Genomic DNA, 18,698 nt, shown 5'->3' with positions numbered 1-18,698 from the left:
GCTACTTTGAAAATCACAGTTTAGCTTCCATACAGCTAGGTGCACAATCTTCAACACGCAACTCCAGGAAAAATGTGGCATTTTATGTGGTCTTTTCCTCCTCATGGAAGTCTTAGACTCTGTCAATAAGGAAGGATTGTGGTGTGTTCTTTTAAAATTTATCATCATTTTACGTTTGTCTCATAATCTATGATTCCTGGTCTTTAACAATGAGACCACAGCATATCCATTTTCGTGTGTAGGTTGGTGTTGAGTAAGACTGTTATTGTCCAGGCAGTTTCTTGTTAGTCTTTCTGACCATGCTGCTTCCTCTCATTTCCAGCAAGCTTCCTGCTGGAATTGAACTTACCTACAAGACAGATAGTAAACTATTTAATCCTTGTCATATCCATTCATGATTACTCAAGGTTACTCTAACTTCAGGAATGGAATTGCAATCTCCTTATAATACTGGCCTATGCTCAAGTTTGAAGGCTGAGCTCCAACTCAACAGCACATTCAGCAAAGCATGTGAGAGGATGGGCCTTGCACTCAAGTCTATCAAAACAGAAACCCTTTACTCATCTTCTCCACTTTACAAGTCTTCCCTCTGACAATAAAGGTCCACAATGAAACTTTAGATAATTTGGGTTACTTTGTATATCTCACTGGGCACCTCTCAGTGAGGGCAGACACAGGTGATCAAATCATCAATTGCTTTGATGTGAAAATGTTTGAGGAAAAGGATATTTGAAGATCAAGACCCGAAACCTCTTGCATACCTCTGCTGAGAGCAGGCACCTTGGTGAACTGGAAAAATAATGATCAATTCTATCTGCTTAGTTTTCCAAATTCGCTGCCAAATCAAGTGAACCAAATGTCTTTTTCCAGACCGACATCACTGACCTGTTTCTACAACCTATGGACTCATTTTTAGGGACTCTTCATTTCATGTTCTCAATAGTTATTATTTATTTATCTATCTATCTACCTCTATTTATTTATTTATGGTATTTGCACAGTTTGTTGCCTTTTGCAAATTTGTTGTTTGTCTCTTTTGCTGTGTGTGGACTTTGGCTGATGCTATAGTGTTTCTTGGATTTACTGTGTAGGCCCACAAGAAAATAAATCTCTGGGTTATATATATGGTGACATCAGCATAAATGCAGAAAGGATCACATTGTCTCACAAACTACCTATCCACCTGCCCCACTGAGCAACTTCCCTGCATGTCACAAACCCAGTGGGTGCCTTATCACTCTCATCAGTCACTTTAGAACCCAAAGAACTGGAACAGAAATGTGTTGTTTGTGATTCCAAGAGATTATCTAAGAAAGGAACCCTCATGAGTAAAATAAACAAAAGAGTAAACAGCCTCCAAGAATGCTTTTTATTGATTTTTTACCTTCAAGTTCAAGTTTATCATTATTCAATTGTATACTTGTATACTGCCAAATGAAACAACTGTCTTCTGAGCCAAGGTGTACAACATAGTACATATAACTCAGCATGAAAGTAATTTTACCACATATAAATTAATAAGCAAAATATATTCCAGAAGATTAATGCAAGGAATCTCAAACCCTCCGGATATTTTTACAAGTGAAAATTGTTAGGGACTAATGAAACAATTTAATGAAAAGCACTAAAAATAATATTTTCTTCATTCTTGGGTATCATTTAGTATTGGGCAAATTACATTTTAATTGACTATTGACTAGCATTGCTACACTTACTGCAACTGTTATGACCTCAGCCCCCTCCTTTGTGAGAATCGCAAGAGCCCTAGTCAAGGGGGGGTCAACTGACCCAAGAGGGGGAGAGACGTGCTGAATAGACACAGGAAATGGGAGAGAGAGAGAGGGAGACGTGCGGAAGACCACGTTCTCCCGAGGAGCAGAATAAAGTGACTCTGACTATTGTCTCATGAAGACCACGTGTAAAGCCCTAGGGCAACGTGGGCTGGGTGATGGGGGAAAGATTGCCTCACCCCCCCACCCTGATTGACATCTACAACCCTGCCAGTCCAGATAAAAGGTGGGCTGCCGAGGCGGGGCCTGAGACGCACCAGAAGACACGCTAGAAATCCTGCGACAGCGTTTTGATAGCGACAGCCGGTGGTGGGGTTCGTGTGCGTCTTTTCCTTGCCCGGGATTGGCGACCTCACCACGGAAGAACGGCCTAGCTACAGGGGAGGCCACAGATGAGAGTCCATTCCCCAACGAGACTTCCGACGAACTCCTACAGGTTGGAAAACCTGTCGGGTAAATGTTTCATTCAATCTCTCTCTTTCTAACAAAAGTGCACCAACGCGACACCACAACGACGGCAGCTGGTGGAACTGCAGTGACCGCAAAAGACTTTTAGATATCTAGCAAACAATATATATCTACATTACCCCTAGACAACGATAGAGCTTATTTCTGATTATTACTATACCTGTGCTTTAGATTGAGTTGTGACGACGTATATGATCTGAATGTTTTGTATTAACCATACGTTTGTGCCCCTTTATAAATAAAAACGTTTGAAAATAGTAACATCAGGCTTCAGCGGACCTATCTATCTTTGCTGATAAGTCACCCGGTTACTGGGGAACGTAACACAACCTAAGTGAAATTTTCATTTTTCCTCAACTAAGACTTCTTCACGTTAAATTAACAGAACGTAACATTGATTGTGAGGTGTGACTCAGTAGTAGTTCACATGCCTTTCTGTTAAATGACCATGGGTTTGATCTCCTCCAAAGGAAACTTCAGTACGGTATTTCGAGAATATTATAGTAAAGCAGGTTCTGTCTTTCAGTTAAGATGATAAATGAACAAAAAATATCAAAATATCCCATGGCACTTTTCAAAGGTCAACAGGGGATTTGTCTCCAGATGTCCTGAACAACATTTATCTTTGTAGCGATACTGTTAGAGCAGATTATCTTGCCATTTATCTTTCTTGTGTTGGAACTGCTGGAATTTCCAATCTGTTTGGTCAGTGGGGAAAAAAATACCTTACTGCTTGTCAAGTAGTTTTGAATGTCATGATAAAAAGTGCGTAGTAGATCCAAATTATTTCTCTGAATACCTGTGCTAACTACACATATTCTATATTGAATGTGTTTACCTTGATCTTAGCCAACCTCAGCCCTGGAGTGAAGTTGATGCATTGTGTTGATGATGGAGCAAAATTGCAGACAGTGGGAGGAGTTGAAGTGTACAAAACATGGTGGCAAAATAGAAAAGGGTGATGAGTACAGGATTGAAGGTGTTATATTTGAATGCATGCAGTATATGGAATAAGGTGAATGATACTGTACAGTTGGAGATTGGCAGGTATGACATGAACATCACTCAGTCATGGCTGAAGAGGATCGTAATTGGGATGACATACCTTCCATCGAAAGGACAGGCAGGTAGAAGTGGGGTGGGGTGCATTGTTGCTTTAGTTCAAATTAGAATTTCTCATTGTCTTGTGCAACATAGTTGTGCTTTTTTTGTGATTGGGTTGTACAAAAAATGTAACAAGCTGCTTCAGCGAACTTTTTGGGACATTTATGTTAATCCAGCCTATTGTATTACTTTTCAGCTAAAATTTTTCTCCTTATTTTAATTTGAGAAATAAGGCACAGGGGTGTAAATAAGGATAACACCTCATTCAGCAAACTGCAGTGAACTCTCATTTTATGTAATTAACCTGTAGTTAAGTTGTGCAATCCAGAAGTATCACATTGATTCCAACAATGTTGTGCTTTCTGATTACAAGTGGGATGATACAAAAGTGGTGCAATTACCTGCCACAATTCTGCTCAGTTGGGCTATCTTGGTAAAGATTCATGCTCCTTGTTACCCTCATTTTTCAGCTCTTAACATGTTCTTGGATCAATAAACATGTTCTTTCATGAGATTGAGAATGATTGGGAAATTGTAGAATTTTAATTATGTTTGATGAATACATGTTGATGTTTGATTTGCTTTATTATATTGTCTCCCTCACGTTGCCATTATATCCCCTTTTTAGAATTTTTAAGTGTATTCACACCTCTGCATGTACGATTTCCCTATATGTAGATGAGTTGTTAAATTTGCCACTTTGCCATTTTATAATTCAAGGCTCTAATGTTTTGTTTACATCACATTGAACTTAAGTTGTTGATTTGTTTTTGTAGAAACGGAAGGTTTCAAGATTGATACAATGGGCACGTATCACGGCATGACCCTGAAGTCTGTGACGGTAGGTGCTGTTTCCCATTCTTCAAATAAAGCAGATATTTGGGATTTAATTACACATTTTTGTGCAAGGTTTGTTGTACTTGGATGGAATAGATTTGAAGAGAAACTAAACAGTCTTCATTTTGTGGCATTTAAAAATTTTTTTGCACATGTATGCTTTTATTCCAAATGATAACAAATGAAATCCTTACTAAAATTAATCACCTCAAAGGATTAAATTTTAATTAAAGCTGCTTGAATTAGTATGTACCTTGAGGGAAATGATGCTTTGTCTTGATGTACACTTTTAAAACAATTTTAGTTTGCATATTTAATTAGTTAATTACAGCCATATTTAATTTGAACACTGTACTAATTCTGTGAAAGGGGAAAAGGACCTTGGCGATTGTAGGATGACTTACAGTGGATTGAAAAGCTTGAGCATATAGACATTAAGAAAGAGGATATTCTGGAGCTTTTGGAAAGCATCAAGTTGGATAAGTCACTGGAACTGGTTGAGATATACCCCAGGCTACTGTGGGAGGTGAGGGAGGAGATAGCTAAGCCTCTGGCAATGATCTTTACATCATCAGTGGGGATGGGAGAAGTTCCGGAGGATTGGAGGATTGCAGATGTTGTTCCCTTATTCAAGAAATGGAGGTAGAGTTAGTCCAGGAAATTATAGACTAGTGAGTCTTACTTCATTGTTTATTAAGTTGATGGAGAAGATCCTGAGAGGCAGGATTTATGAACATTTGGAGAAAAGGCATAATATGATTAGGAGTAGTCAGCATGGCTTTGTCAAAGGCAGATCGTGCCTTACAAGCCTGATTGAATTTTTTGAGGATGTGACTAAACACATTGATACAGGTGGAGCAGTAGATGTAGTGTATATGGATTTCAGCAAGGCATTTGATAAGGTACCCCATGCAAGGCTTATTAAGAAAGAAAGGAGGCATGGGATCCAAGGGGACTTTGTTTTGTGGATCCAGAATTGGTTTGCCCACAGAAGGCAAAGAGTGGTTGTAGATGAGTCATATTCTGCATGGAGGTTGGTGACCAGTGGTGTGCCTCTGAGGAAATATATGCAGAATTAAAAGGGCTAAAACCTAACTGGCTTATTCGCAGCTTGACAAGTCGTGCTGTGAGAATTATATATGAACAAAGAAGTGTTTGTTGCTTGAGAAGCTTCTCTGTCTACCCTGATCAAAATATGTGATAATAATGTATATCAACAGCTCTGCACAGTATTCGGGGCTCAGTTGGCTGCAGATTTTCCCAAGCTCAGTGAACAGGGACCCTTTTTTACCAACTGAGAGCACAAGCTTGCTAATAAATAGTATGTACATTTAAGTAAACTGCTTGACAATTATTCCCTGGGTCTGAACCTAAAGGCCTCCGTTAGAGACGCAGAATGACACCTCTAGGACCCCTTCTCTTAATGATGTTTATAAATGACCTGGAAGAGGAAGGTTGTAGGTGTTGTGGATAGTGTGGAGGGCGGTCAGAGGTTACAGCAGGACATCGATAGTTGCAAAACTGGGCTGAGAAATGGCAGATGGAGTTCAACCCAGATAAGTGTGAGGTGGTTCAATTTGGTAGGTCAGATATGATGGCAGAATATAGTATTAATGGTAAGACTCTTGGTGGTGTGGAGATTCAGAGGGATCTTGTTGTCCAAGTCCATAGGACACTCAAAGCTGCTGTGAAGGTTGACTGTGTGGTTAAGAAGGCATATGGTGTATTGGCCTTCATCAGCCATAGGATTGAGTTCAAGAGCCAAGAGGTAATATTACAGCTATATAGGACCCTAGTCAGACTCCACTTGGAGTACTGTGCTCATTTCTGGTCACCTCACTACAGGAAGGATGTGGAAACTATAGGAAGGGTGCAGAGGAGACTTACAAGGATGTTTGCCTGGATTGGGGAGCATGTCTTATGAGAGTAGGTTGAGTGAACTCAGCCTTTTTTCCTTGGAGCAGCGAAGGATGAGAGGCGGTGTGATAGAGGTGTATAAGATGATGAGAGGCATTGATTGTATGGTTAGTCAGAGGCTTTCCCAAGGCTGAAATAGCTAACACGAGAAGGCAGTTTTAAGGTGCCTGGAAGTAGGTACAGAGGAGATGTCAGGGGTAAGATTGATAGGCAGAGAGTGGTGAGTGTATGGAACAGGCTGCCGGAAACAATGGTGGAGGCAGATGCAATAGGGTCTTTTAAGAGACTCTTGGACAGGTACATGGAGCTTAGAAAAATAGAGGGCTATGGGTACCCCTAAGTAATTTCTAAAGTAAGGGCCCGTATTGTGCTGTAGGTTTTCTATCTTTCTATGAAATTGAATTAAGGTGCACTCAATGGCAAATGGTGGTGGGACTATCATCTGGGAATACAGTTTGCATCATCATGGAATAATGGCTAGTGTTCAGGAGCATGGTGCAACTGTAAAGTAAATGATCGACTTGACAAGTCGCATTGCAGCATTTATCATTCATGCAGCTCAGTTTAGATACTGCGCATTAGTTCTGAAGTGCAGACTGCAAGAAATGTTTAATTTGAATTGCTGGTAAAGGTAGCTGATCAACTTTCTCTCAGTTTCCAAAAATAATAACAGAACCAGAAGGAAAAAAAATAGCTGTTTATTTAATGGCAAATGTCATATACTTCAAACACTCACTTTTGTTGTACGCAGTGTGGTCTTAATGGCCAAACCTCTACACACCATGGATCCATTGTAAAAGAGTACAAGTCTGCAGGAGTGCTGAAGGATAATTTTAACATTGGTCTTTTCATTGTTCAACTAATTTCAGGTTACAGGATTAGTAAGTAGTTTCCAATCACAATGTTTATCCAGCATTTAAATCAGTAGTGACTGCACATATATGGAATAGAGAAATCTAATGGCCTAGAGTTTGCAGCTGTAATTACCGGTAGTAATTGAGTGTGTATATGTAGAGAAAGTGGTTAACGGACAAGTTGCAGTAAACTGGTTAGCAGTCATTTCAATCTCTAGAAAGAAATTGAGATTGTTGTGACTTTGAATGAGTTTGGAAACTGGAAATGCAGATATAAGAACAAATAGACGTGCAGAGGAGACAAGGTGGAAAAACCTTGGAGAATCTCTGAACCCTGAATTTTCATTCTCAGCAAGGACAAATAATTAAATACAATGTAGGAAATTAAAATTACATGATCACCATACTATAGGAAGGATATGAGTGCAGAAAAGATTCACAAGGATCTTGCCAGGAGTGGCGGACTTAGGTTATGAGGTGAGACTGGATACGTTGGGACTCTTTTTCCCTGGAGTGAATGAGTCTGCCAGGTGACATAATAGAAGTTTATAAAATCATGAGAGGTATAGAAAAGGTAGATATTCAAATTTTTTCCTCAGAATAGTGAAAGATTTGAAGGGGACCTGAGAGACAGGTTTTTCCACACAGAGGGCAGATAGCATATGGAATAAGCTACCAGAGAAAGTGGTAGCTCCAACGCAGTTACAGCATTTGAAAGACAATTTAGACAGATTTATATATAACAAAGGTTTCGGTAGAGGGATATGGGCTAAATACAGGCAAATGGGATCAGCTGAGGAAAGCACCTTGCTTGGTATGACTGTTAGGCCAGTGGCTGGTTTCCATGCTGTACAACTCTATAATTCCAATTTCCTTGAGTCTAGAAAAGTTTGAAGTTTAATTATCATTCAGCCATACATGAATATAGCCAATGAAGCAGTGAAGGCTACCTCAGTAAATATATTTAAGACAAGATTGGATAGAATTTTCCATAGTAGGGGTATTGAGGGTTATGGAGAAAAGGCAGATAGGCGGAGATGAGTCCATGGTCAGATCAGCCATGATCTTCTTGAGTGGTGGAGCAGGCTCGATGGGCCAGATGGCCTACTGCTGCTCCTATTTCTTATGTTCAAACAAGAGTGTGTTCTTCTGGTGCAAAGGTGCAAAACACATTGTACACAGCACACTGCATTCTGCACAAATAGTACATATGGTTATGATTTCAGGAAAACATTCAGTAACAAAGTGAAATGAAATAATATAGCCCAAGTCCCTGAGCTGTCCTGGTCTAGCTTATTCTTCCACTGAATGAACACTGGAGAACAGCACCAATGGGAGGGGCCAGTCCCCACCCAGAATAAAATCCAGCAGCACACAGGCATCTCTGGAATCTCTTTCACTGGCAACTGCAACAAGTGAGTCTGAGGCATGTTGACCGAGACAGCATGCCTCCCCGTTGTTGGTCTCATCAATGAACCAGTGAACTGGACTTTGCAGTATTCTACATTAACAATATCTGACAGGGTCTTGTGATCACCAGAAACATGTCCAAGACAATCATTCACACCGATTTTTGTACTGCGCATCATCCTGGCACAGGGGTATGCAACTTGCCCTGATGACAATACAATAACAGTGTGCAACAAGTCCAACTCCATTGTTGTTGAGTAACTCGCTGATGGGACAGTCCTGCAGTACTTGATGTTCTTAGCATCCAGCGGTGACTTACAGTCGTAAGAGAGACATAAAGGATGAACAATACACCTTTGATTGGCCCTGGAGTGGCAGCTACATTCAAGCGTGCCGCCATCTTACAGGAAGTCTCTTTCTTATTTACTTATTCCTAACAGCGATGTTAGAATAAGTTAGATAGTCTGGAACTATTCTTGCAGTTTATTGCATCAGCTGCAAGTGATTTTTACACTTTAATCATTATTTGTAAACTTTCCACAAAAAGTAACTTTGTAATATTTTTGATGTTCCTATGGTAAATTTTGCATTTAAAAATAGAAGCTTTGGCTCTGTTCTCATTTTAAATGTATGCTTTGATATTTATTTAGTTCTATGGAGTATGTTTAAGTTATTAGATAGATAGATAGATAGATAGATAGATACTTTATTCATCCCCATGGGGAAATTCAACTTTTTTCCAATGTCCCATACACTTGTTGTAGCAAAACTAATTACATACAATACTTAACTCAGTAAAAATATGATATGCATCTAAATCACTATCTCAAAAAGCATTAATAATAGCTTTTAAAAAGTTCTTAAGTCCTGGCGGTAGAATTGTAAAGCCTAATGGCATTGGGGAGTATTGACCTCTTCATCCTGTCTGAGGAGCATTGCATCGATAGTAACCTGTCGCTGAAACTGCTTCTCTGTCTCTGGATGGTGCTATGTAGAGGATGTTCAGAGTTATCCATAATTGACCGTAGCCTACTCAGCGCCCTTCGCTCAGCTACCGATGCTAAACTCTCCAGTACTTTGCCCACGACAGAGCCCGCCTTCCTTACCAGCTTATTAAGACGTAGGCGTCCCTCTTCTTAATGCTTCCTCCCCAACACGCCACCACAAAGAAGAGGGCGCTCTCCACAACTGACCTATAGAACATCTTCAGCATCTCACTACAGACATTGAATGACGCCAACCTTCTTAGGAAGTACAGTCGACTCTGTGCCTTCCTGCACAAGGCATCTGTGTTGGCAGTCCAGTCTAGCTTCTCGTCTAACTGTACTCCCAGATACTTGTAGGTCTTAACCTGCTCCACACATTCTCCATTAATGATCACTGGCTCCATATGAGGCCTAGATCTCCTAAAGTCCACCACCATCTCCTTGGTCTTGGTGATATTGAGACGCAGGTAGTTTGAGTTGCACCATATCACAAAGTCCTGTATCAGTTTCCTATACTCCTCCTCCTGTCCATTCCTGACACACCCCACTATGGCCGTGTCATCAGCGAACTTCTGCACATGGCAGGACTCCGAGTTATATTGGAAGTCTGATGTGTACAGGGTGAACAGGACCGGAGAGAGTACGGTTCCCTGCGGCGCCCCTGTGCTGCTGACCACCGTGTCAGACCTACAGTCTCCCAACCGCACATACTGAGGTCTATCTGTCAAGTAGTCCACTATCCAATCCACCATGTGAGAGTCTACTCCCATCTCCGTTAGTTTGTGCCTTAAGATCTTGGGCTGGATGGTGTTAAAGGCACTAGAGAGGTCAAGGAATGTAATCCTCACAGCACAACTGACCCCCTCTAGGTGAGAGAGTGATTTGTGCAGCAAATACGTGATAGCATCCTCCACTCCCACCTTCTCCTTATACACAAACTGTTTTTTATTTTATTATTTCCTTGTTTTGCATGTGTGAGAATTCGTCAATCTGATTGGGTGTTCAGGCACATTGATGATAATATTGTTACTAAGTAAAGATTACAACTGATGACCCGTTCTCAGAAATGACTATTGGAAAGACTAATGACCTGAATTGCTGATCAGCCTGCCCCTTGTCTGCATTGCTTCTTATTTAACAGAAAACACCTTTAGCTGGTACTCCAATTAAAAAATGTTGAGAGAGAGAGAAATTAATAAGTGCTGAGCCTGCCAGTTCTGACAGCAAAATAAAACTACAAATGTACGATATGTCTGAAATAAAAATGGAAACTTTAGAAAGTATTCAGCAAATCATCCTGCAGTGTTAATATTTTTGTTTGATGACCTTCTGCCAGAAGTAGGAAAACTTGAGAAGCAAGTCACAAACACAAGAAAGTCTGCAGATGCTGAAAATCCAAAGCAACACACACAGAATACTGGAGAACCTCAGCAAGTCAGTTAGCATCTATGAAAATGAATAAACAATTGCCATTTTGGGTAGAGACCCTTTTTTCCTTCAATAAATTTGATATGCGTTTGTTCTGTTGCAAAATAAAAGGAGAGGTGGACAGAACAAAATGAACCCTTGTGTTAGGGAAATCAAGAGAGAGTGTAATACAAATGGTGTTGACAGCTGAGAAAGGATGGTAAAGGTTCTGTTGAGCAGTCTAACGCTCACCTTTGCTCTGTCCACTGTGAAAGGCAGCTCTCCCAATGGCAACCCATTTCAAGAAGAACATAAGAAATACGAGCAGGATTGGGCCATCTGGCTCATTGAGCCTGCCCCACCATTCAATAAGATGATGGCTAATCTAGCCATGAACTCATCTCCACCTACCTGCCTTTTCTCCATAACCCTTAATTCCCTAATATGCAATAATCTATTCAGCCTTAAATATATTTACTGAGGTAGCCTCCACTGCTTTATTGGACAGAGAATTCCACAGATTCATTACTCTCTTGGAAAAGCAGTTCCTCCTCATCTCCGTCCTAAATCTACTTCCCTGAATCTTGAGGCTATGTCCCCTATTCTAGTTTCATCTATCAGTGGTAACAACTTTTCTGCCTCTATCTTATCTATTCCTTTCATAATTTTATATGTTTCTTTGAGATCTCTTATTCTTCTGAATTACAGTGAGTACAGTCCCAGGCGACACAATCTCTCCTCATCGTCTAACCCCCTCATCTCTGGAATCAGCATAGTGAACCTCCTCTGCACTGCCTCCAAAGCCAATATATCCTTCCTCAAGTAAGGAGACCAGAACTGCGCACATTACTCCAGATGTGGCCTCACTAGTACCCTGTACATTTGTAGCATGACCTCCCTGCTCTTAAATTAATTCCCTCTAGCAATGGCCAACATTCCATTTGTCTTCTTGCTGGTTCAATCTTGATCATGGTTGCTTTCTGTCTGAAGTCTCCATGCTGTCCCTGTGACCACATGGTTTCCTCCAGATGTACCAATTGCCTCCTAAATCCAAAGAATTGTGGGATGGTAGATCAGCTGGACAATGTATATTGCTCCTTGTGAGTCGGTAGGTGGTAGACTGTAGGGGTGAGGAGAGTTGATAGGAATGTAGGTCAATTAACAAGTGCAATTAATGTAAGATTTCTGTGGATGAGAGTTGTCATGGATTGAAGGACCTATTCCTATTGTCCCTTTGTCACCATTCCAAGGCTTTGTCCAAATGTGGATCAAAGAGACTAAGTGAGAGTAATGTTTGCTCTGGAGATAATATTGTCCAGAAGGATCTTTGGAAGTCAAGAATGAGGTGCAAATCTTATGATTTCAGTTGTTTTATTAAATGTTCATAACAGAAATAACAATAAGGCAATATGACCAAGTAACACAGCAGTAGGTAGTAACTCTAACTGTAACTAACTCACTCTCTCAAAGGAGCTGCTTTATGGTCTTTCTTTACACTGAAAACTTGTTCAAGCTGCACAGATAAGGATTTTTGTTGATTAGAGCAGTGGATGTGACAAGCACACAAGATTTATTCTGCCATGACTCCTCAGGCTTACAAATAAACTACAGATGTACAGAACCAGCTACACTCCATGACTGAAATTCCACTGTAGCAAGACTTGGCCGAAAAGAAGTGGTTCCAACACTAACCCTTGCGGAACACCACGTCACTGGCAGACAACCAGAAAAGGCCCCCTTTATTCCCACTCTTTGCCTCCTGCCAGTCAGCCAGTCTTTTATCCATGCTAGTATCTATCCTGTAATATCATTGAATCTTATCCTGTTAAGCAGCCTCATTGTGGCACCATGTGAAAGGTCTTCTGAAAATCAATATAACAACATCCACTGACTCTCCTTTGTCTATTCTGCCTGTTATTTCCTCTACATTATTAAATACTAGTAATATGCTCTTCCTTAAAAATGAGTAAATGAAACATGAATTCAGTTGTTCTTGGATATGTGTGTTCAGCTTTCTGGTGACTCCAGATTTGTTATTTCTTAAAACAAGGAAGAAAATTACCAATTAAAATCAACATTTAATTTTGTAATATATGGAATCAAATGCGCCATTTCACATAGTTTCCTGGTCTTTTCAAAATTAAGTCTCCTTTGTGGAATGCTTGCAATTATTTTAGCAGTTAACAGCACAATGGGCCTAATCATAATGACTATATATCTTGACTAATACAGAATTTTCCTTTTTAATCTAGCATTAATAGAAAGTAAGATCAGTATTGCAAGCCCAAATTCCTTGAAGCTTTGCTTTTTAATTTAATATTCCTTAGCAATGTATCTTCTGTGTATTTTAAATTTTTTTCCAGTTGTATTATTTTGAAATGTTTCTGAAATTTGTAGGTGAGTTCTTCAGGCCATTATTATTAGTTTCTTAAATGGTGGTAATTTGGAAGGCTCTGTAGCTGGTAAATTTGCAGATAATTTAAGGTTCTACTTGATTGCTGTTAGGTTTGAAATGCAAGAAAATATAACTTTGTTCTGCGTAGAATTGAAAATATTGGTGAATAAAAATAAATGGCAAGATCTCGCTGTTCTTGATGTTAATGAGGCATAATTTTTCAGTGGTTTAACTTATATTTTTGGAGGATTTATACATTTATTCTGTTTGAAAACTTCCTTGCTAGTGAGAGAGAGTGTCTGCCTGAGATGTCAGAGTATCAGGATAGACAGTAATTTTTGATGGTCATGCTCTCTGGGAGCTTTGCTGTTGCTTGCATGGTGAGTGGTGGGGTTGGGGGATTGATGCTTTTGTTGGAGCAAGTGGGGTGAGGGGGAGCGTTGATGCTTTTGTTGCTCTTGTGTATGTGAGGAATGGGGGGCTTTGGCGGTTCTAACATTTTTCTGTCATTCATTCTTGTTTTTTTTCTCTGTTTTGTGGATGTTTGTAAGGATTTCAGGTTGAATACTGTATGCTTTGTCTGATATTAAATTGAACCATTGAAAAATATTGTGTTATTAAGATATTAGTTCACAATGGGCATTTTGTTGCATTAGGTGTTTTTAAGCCTGCAAAAGTTTATTGTTATGAATCTGTAGTTCGCTGTGAAAAGGAAATTCTACATTTTGAGACCAAGGAAGTGGGGACTAGAAAAAGTAAAGACATTCACAAAGTGAGCCATCCTAGGTGTGAAATATACAAGATTCTTTCATTTTGTTGGATATTATAATTTGATGGCACTGACAGGTGCACTCTATTTTAATTTCTCTAGCCTGATTCAATCAAGTTTCATTTTCTTCTCTGCTGTATATTTCCCTGATGCCCAAAGAACTGACTTTCATCAGGAGAATATATTCGTGCTGTAGCCAAGGTGAAAACTGAATAAAAAGAGCATAAAACACTTCAAATTTTATGTGCCTGCTTCCTTAGTCCTGTTTAATTATTCATTCCACGCCCTAAGAAGCAAGGACAGATCAAAGTTAAATTATTAGACAGATATGATTCTTCACTTAAAGTAGGGAGCTTGCACCATGTGTACTCATTTGAAGCAGCCTATTGCATGCATATAAGTTATGTTTGATGTTCCTAGTTAACCTATTTTGCTAAAGGGACACCACAAGATACAATTTCCGTGATTTTGATTATTCTTTAAATATGAAAACATCTGTTTTGTAAATTTACTTGGTAAGAAACCTGCAGCTAAATGGAGGAGATGGATGTTTCCATCTTATTTGAGCATAAATTTTGTTTTGAAGTTTAGTTTATGTATTTTTGTCAGCAGTCTGTGTGCATGCAGGTTTAGTTTAAAATGTTCACAAATGCTTGATATAAACTCTTTAAAAATGGATGCATGGCATTTAGTAGAGCAACAGTATGATTAAGAACATGGAACAGTATAGTATAGGAACAGGCCTTTCAGCCCATAATGCCAGTGCCTTAATGCCAAAGCTGGATCTTAAAGAGATACTGTGGAAATGAAATCTGATTCAGTCAAATTTGCCATTTTTACTTATTTGCATTTAATGTGATTTCACTCAAGAGTTTTAATGGCACGAAGAGTCATATACTTCAATAAGAATAGCTTAACATAAAACTGGTAAAAATGTGATTAGTTCTTTGTGCGTGTGCGCACACACAGAAACATCTTCTGAGGACAACTTGACAAAGTATTATCTTAGAAAATGTTTAAACATTTGTAGCTGACTTTGTGTTGATGTCTTGTTACAACAGCTACTTACTTTAAGGCGCTATCGGGTGCAGGGGCAAATTGTACCGAGTGGTCTTTTGGTTCCAACTAAGCCACTTCTTTAGACTTCAGTGATTTAGCTTAACAGTCTGCATTGACAATTAATCACCAAGATTAATTAAAGGCTTTAATCAGAAGATGGATAAAAGATCATATATGCTAATACAGCAGACAGCAGACTTACTGTTTACATTTCTGATATGTAACCACCTAGCTATTCATAATCTTGCTCCTTAAGCAATACAAGATAGATAATGTTGCGGCTATATAGGACCCTGGTCATATATCACTTGGAGTAGAAAGGGTATGGAGGAGAACCATAGAAAGGGTGCAGAGGAGATTTACAAGGATGTTGCCTGGATTGGGGAGCATGCCTTATGACAATAGAATGAGTGAACTTGGCCTTTTTTCCTTGGAGCGATGGAGGATGAGAGGTGACCTGATAGAGGTGTATAAGATGATGAGAGGCATTGATCATGTGGATAGTTGGAGGCTTTTTCCCATGGCTGAAATGGCTAGCATGGGAGGGCACAGTTTTAAAGTGCCTGGAAGTAGATACAGAGGAGATATCAGGGGTAAGTATTTTTCGCAGAGAGTGGTGAGTGCGTGGAATGGGCTTCTGACGATGGTGGTGGAGGCGGATACGGTAGGGTCTTTAAGAGACTCCTGGGCAGGTATATGGAGCTTAGAAAAATAGAGGGCTATGGGTAACCCTACGTAATTTCTCAGGTAAGGACATGTTCGGCACAGCTTTGTGGGCCAAAAGACCTGTATTGTGCTGTAGGTTTTCTGTTTCTAAGCACAAAATATGTCAGTGACAGCCTAAAGGATAAACTTCAGAAAATTGCAGCTAAGCTGCAGACATTGTAAACAAAATTGCAGCAAAGTGATTGGTTTCATGTTAATGGTGATAATTTATGATGTGCTGGCTTATTTATTTGTGAGGTGAAGAAGATGAGCAGCTTGAAGTACGTAAACATTTGTTATACTTTAAAAAAAATCTTCTGTCTGCTGTGAATAGTGTTGGCTTTTAGTTTCCATTGGCAATCAGGATTCGCCAGACATGATTCTTAAATGAGGCTCAAGGAGTGAGCAAGCTGGCAGTTGTACTGCTTGTCCAGAGGGTGGGGCTGCTTCACTTCCTCTTGAACTTGTGCTGGGGTTCACTTAAGTCCCACTGAATTTCTGTATGTCCTTCACCTACAGGATGTGCTAACTCTCAGAAATCTGTGCACGTACTCTGCCACCCACCATTTGTACCACACTCTGAGAGGTGCTGACACTTGACCTGGATTTATTTGGCTAAGCTCTCTTGTAAATTCCCTTTCTGCCTATGTGTATCACCTCTATTGGTAGGATTCTGCATGTGAAACAAAGAGCTGGTGTGAGGAAGTGAGTGGTACAGCATTTCCTACTGAATTTCATGTCCAAAATTGTGGCAAAGAATCAGAATCATGTTTATTATCACCGACACACACTTAGTGGCCACTTTATATTAGGTACCCCCAGTGGTCTTCTGCAGCTGTAGCCCATCCACTTCAAGACTTGACATGTATTCAGAGATGCTCTTCTGTATACCACTGTTTTAGTGCATAGTTATTTGTGTTACTGTTGCCTTCTTGCCAGCTTGAACCAGTCTGGCCATTCTCTCTTTTCACTCTCATTAATTAAGCATTTTCGCTCACAGAACTATGCTCATTGGATGTTTTTTTTTGTTTTTTTGCACTGTTCTCTCTAAACTCTGAGAGACTGTTAAGCATCAAAACCCCAGGAGACCAGCAGTTTTTGAGATAACTCAAACCATTCAATCTAGCACCAACAATCATTTCATGGTCAAAGTCACTTAGATAACATTTCTTACCCATTCTGATGTTTGGTCTGAACAATAACTGAGTCTCTTGACCATGTCTACTTGCTTTTCTGCATTGAATTGCTGCTGCCATATGATTGGTTGATTAGATACTTGCATTAACGAGCAGGTGTACAAGTGTACCCAGTAGAGTGGCCACTGAGTGTATGTTATGAAATTTGTTTTGGACAGAACTACAGTGCAATACATAAAAAAAACTTACAATAAGAAATATATTTTAAAAATAAATAGTGTGATGAAAAGAGAACACAAACTGAGTTAGTGTTCATGGTCCATTCAGAAATCTGAAGGGGAAGGGAGAGAAGCTGTTCTTAAAGTGTTGAGTATGTGTCTTGAGGCCCCTATACCTCCTCCCTGATGGTAGCAATGAGAAGAGAGCATGTTCTGGGATGGTGAGGGTCCTAAATGATGGATGATGCCTTTTGAAGATATCCTTGAGGGCAGGGAAGCTTGTGCCCATGTTAGAGCTGATTGAGTTTACAACCCCTGCAGCTTTTTGTGATCTTGTTTGTACATTGGTACCGCCGTGCCTGACGGCGATGCAACCAGTCACAAAGTTCTTGATGGTACATCAACAGAAACATGCAAGAGTCTTTGGCAACATTCCAAATCTCCTTAAATTCCTTATGAAATGTAGTCAATAGCATACCTTCTTTGTAATTGCATCAGTATCTTGGCCCAGGGTAGATCTTCTGAGATGATGGTACTCATGAATTTGAAGCTGCTCATTCTTTCCACTGCTGACCCCTCTAAGGCAACTGCAATGTCCTAACGAAGGGTCTCGGCCTGAAACATCGACAGCAATGCTGCCTGGCCTGCTGCGTTCCAGCAGCATTTTGTGTGTGTTGCTTGAATTTCCGGCATCTGCAGATTTCCTCGTGTTTGCAATGTATTCTCCTGATTTCTCCTTCCTGAAGCTGACTGTCAGTTCCTTGGTCTTACTGACGCTGAGTGTAAGCTTGTAAGTGACACCACTCAACCATCTGATCTATTTCACTCCTGTATGCCTCTTCATCAGCCATTGATATTCTGCCCAACAACAGTTATGTATTTGGTGAATTTATAGATACCAGCCACACTCTCATGCCTGTAGAGAGACCAGTGTAGTGGGCTAAGCATGCATCCTTGAGGTGTGGCTGAGGAGGACCTTGTTGAGGCAGGAGTTAATTCTAGCCAATACCAACCTCTCAAATCACTTAATTACTAGTTTCCCTTGATTCATATACTGGTGACACTGGAGCCTCCTTATGAAATCTCTTCCTTTATTTTTCTAACTGACAAAGGCATCTTTTTAAATTCTCTCGTCAATGCCTGAATGCATTTCCTTTGTTCTTTACATTTTTGAATGTGTTCTGTATTCACAGAGAAATGCAAAGGGAACCCAGATCACCTTTTCCATAATGCACCACGTCCTTCTTCCACTTGAAAACAGAATATTTCACTGACTCTCCTTCTCTTTAACACTCCTTCTTAGATCTATTTCTGATTCTCTACTCCCTTTCCTTTATTTCTCTATATTTGCTTATGTCAATCAGTATCTATTGCTAAGGTCAGTAGCTTCCACAGTCCCTTGGCACTTGCTGCTAATCTTGAGTTTCAAGAATTCTGTTCGACTGCCTTAGTTTCTCTGTCCATTTATCAGATTTAACTTTGATTTTTCACACCACTGTTTCCATTGTAATTTCTTTTGATGGAAAGATAGATGCTTTTGATGCCCAGTATTTGGTGTTCATCTAGTGATTTTCCTCCTCTGTAGTTGATGGGCTTTAGACTACGTTAATGCTATTTCTTATTTTTCTGTTCTCAGGTCAACT

At 39.9% G+C, this 18,698-nt stretch overlaps 1 protein-coding gene across 1 annotated transcript in view; it reads left to right on the top strand.

Moving 5' to 3' along the window:
• Positions 1 to 18,698, top strand: part of cdc73 (cell division cycle 73, Paf1/RNA polymerase II complex component, homolog (S. cerevisiae)) — a 315,070-nt gene that overhangs the window by 111,217 nt on the left and 185,155 nt on the right. The window contains exon 10 of the mRNA XM_073063512.1: positions 4,139 to 4,203. Coding sequence (XP_072919613.1) covers positions 4,139 to 4,203 — 65 coding nt within the window. The remainder of the gene's footprint in view (positions 1 to 4,138; positions 4,204 to 18,698) is intronic.

The sequence above is a fragment of the Hemitrygon akajei genome, chromosome 12 (genome assembly GCF_048418815.1).
Source record: "Hemitrygon akajei chromosome 12, sHemAka1.3, whole genome shotgun sequence".
NCBI classification, from domain to species: Eukaryota; Metazoa; Chordata; class Chondrichthyes; order Myliobatiformes; family Dasyatidae; genus Hemitrygon; species Hemitrygon akajei.
Note: the sequence above shows the minus strand (reverse complement) of the source record. Positions and strands in the feature narration are given on the sequence as shown.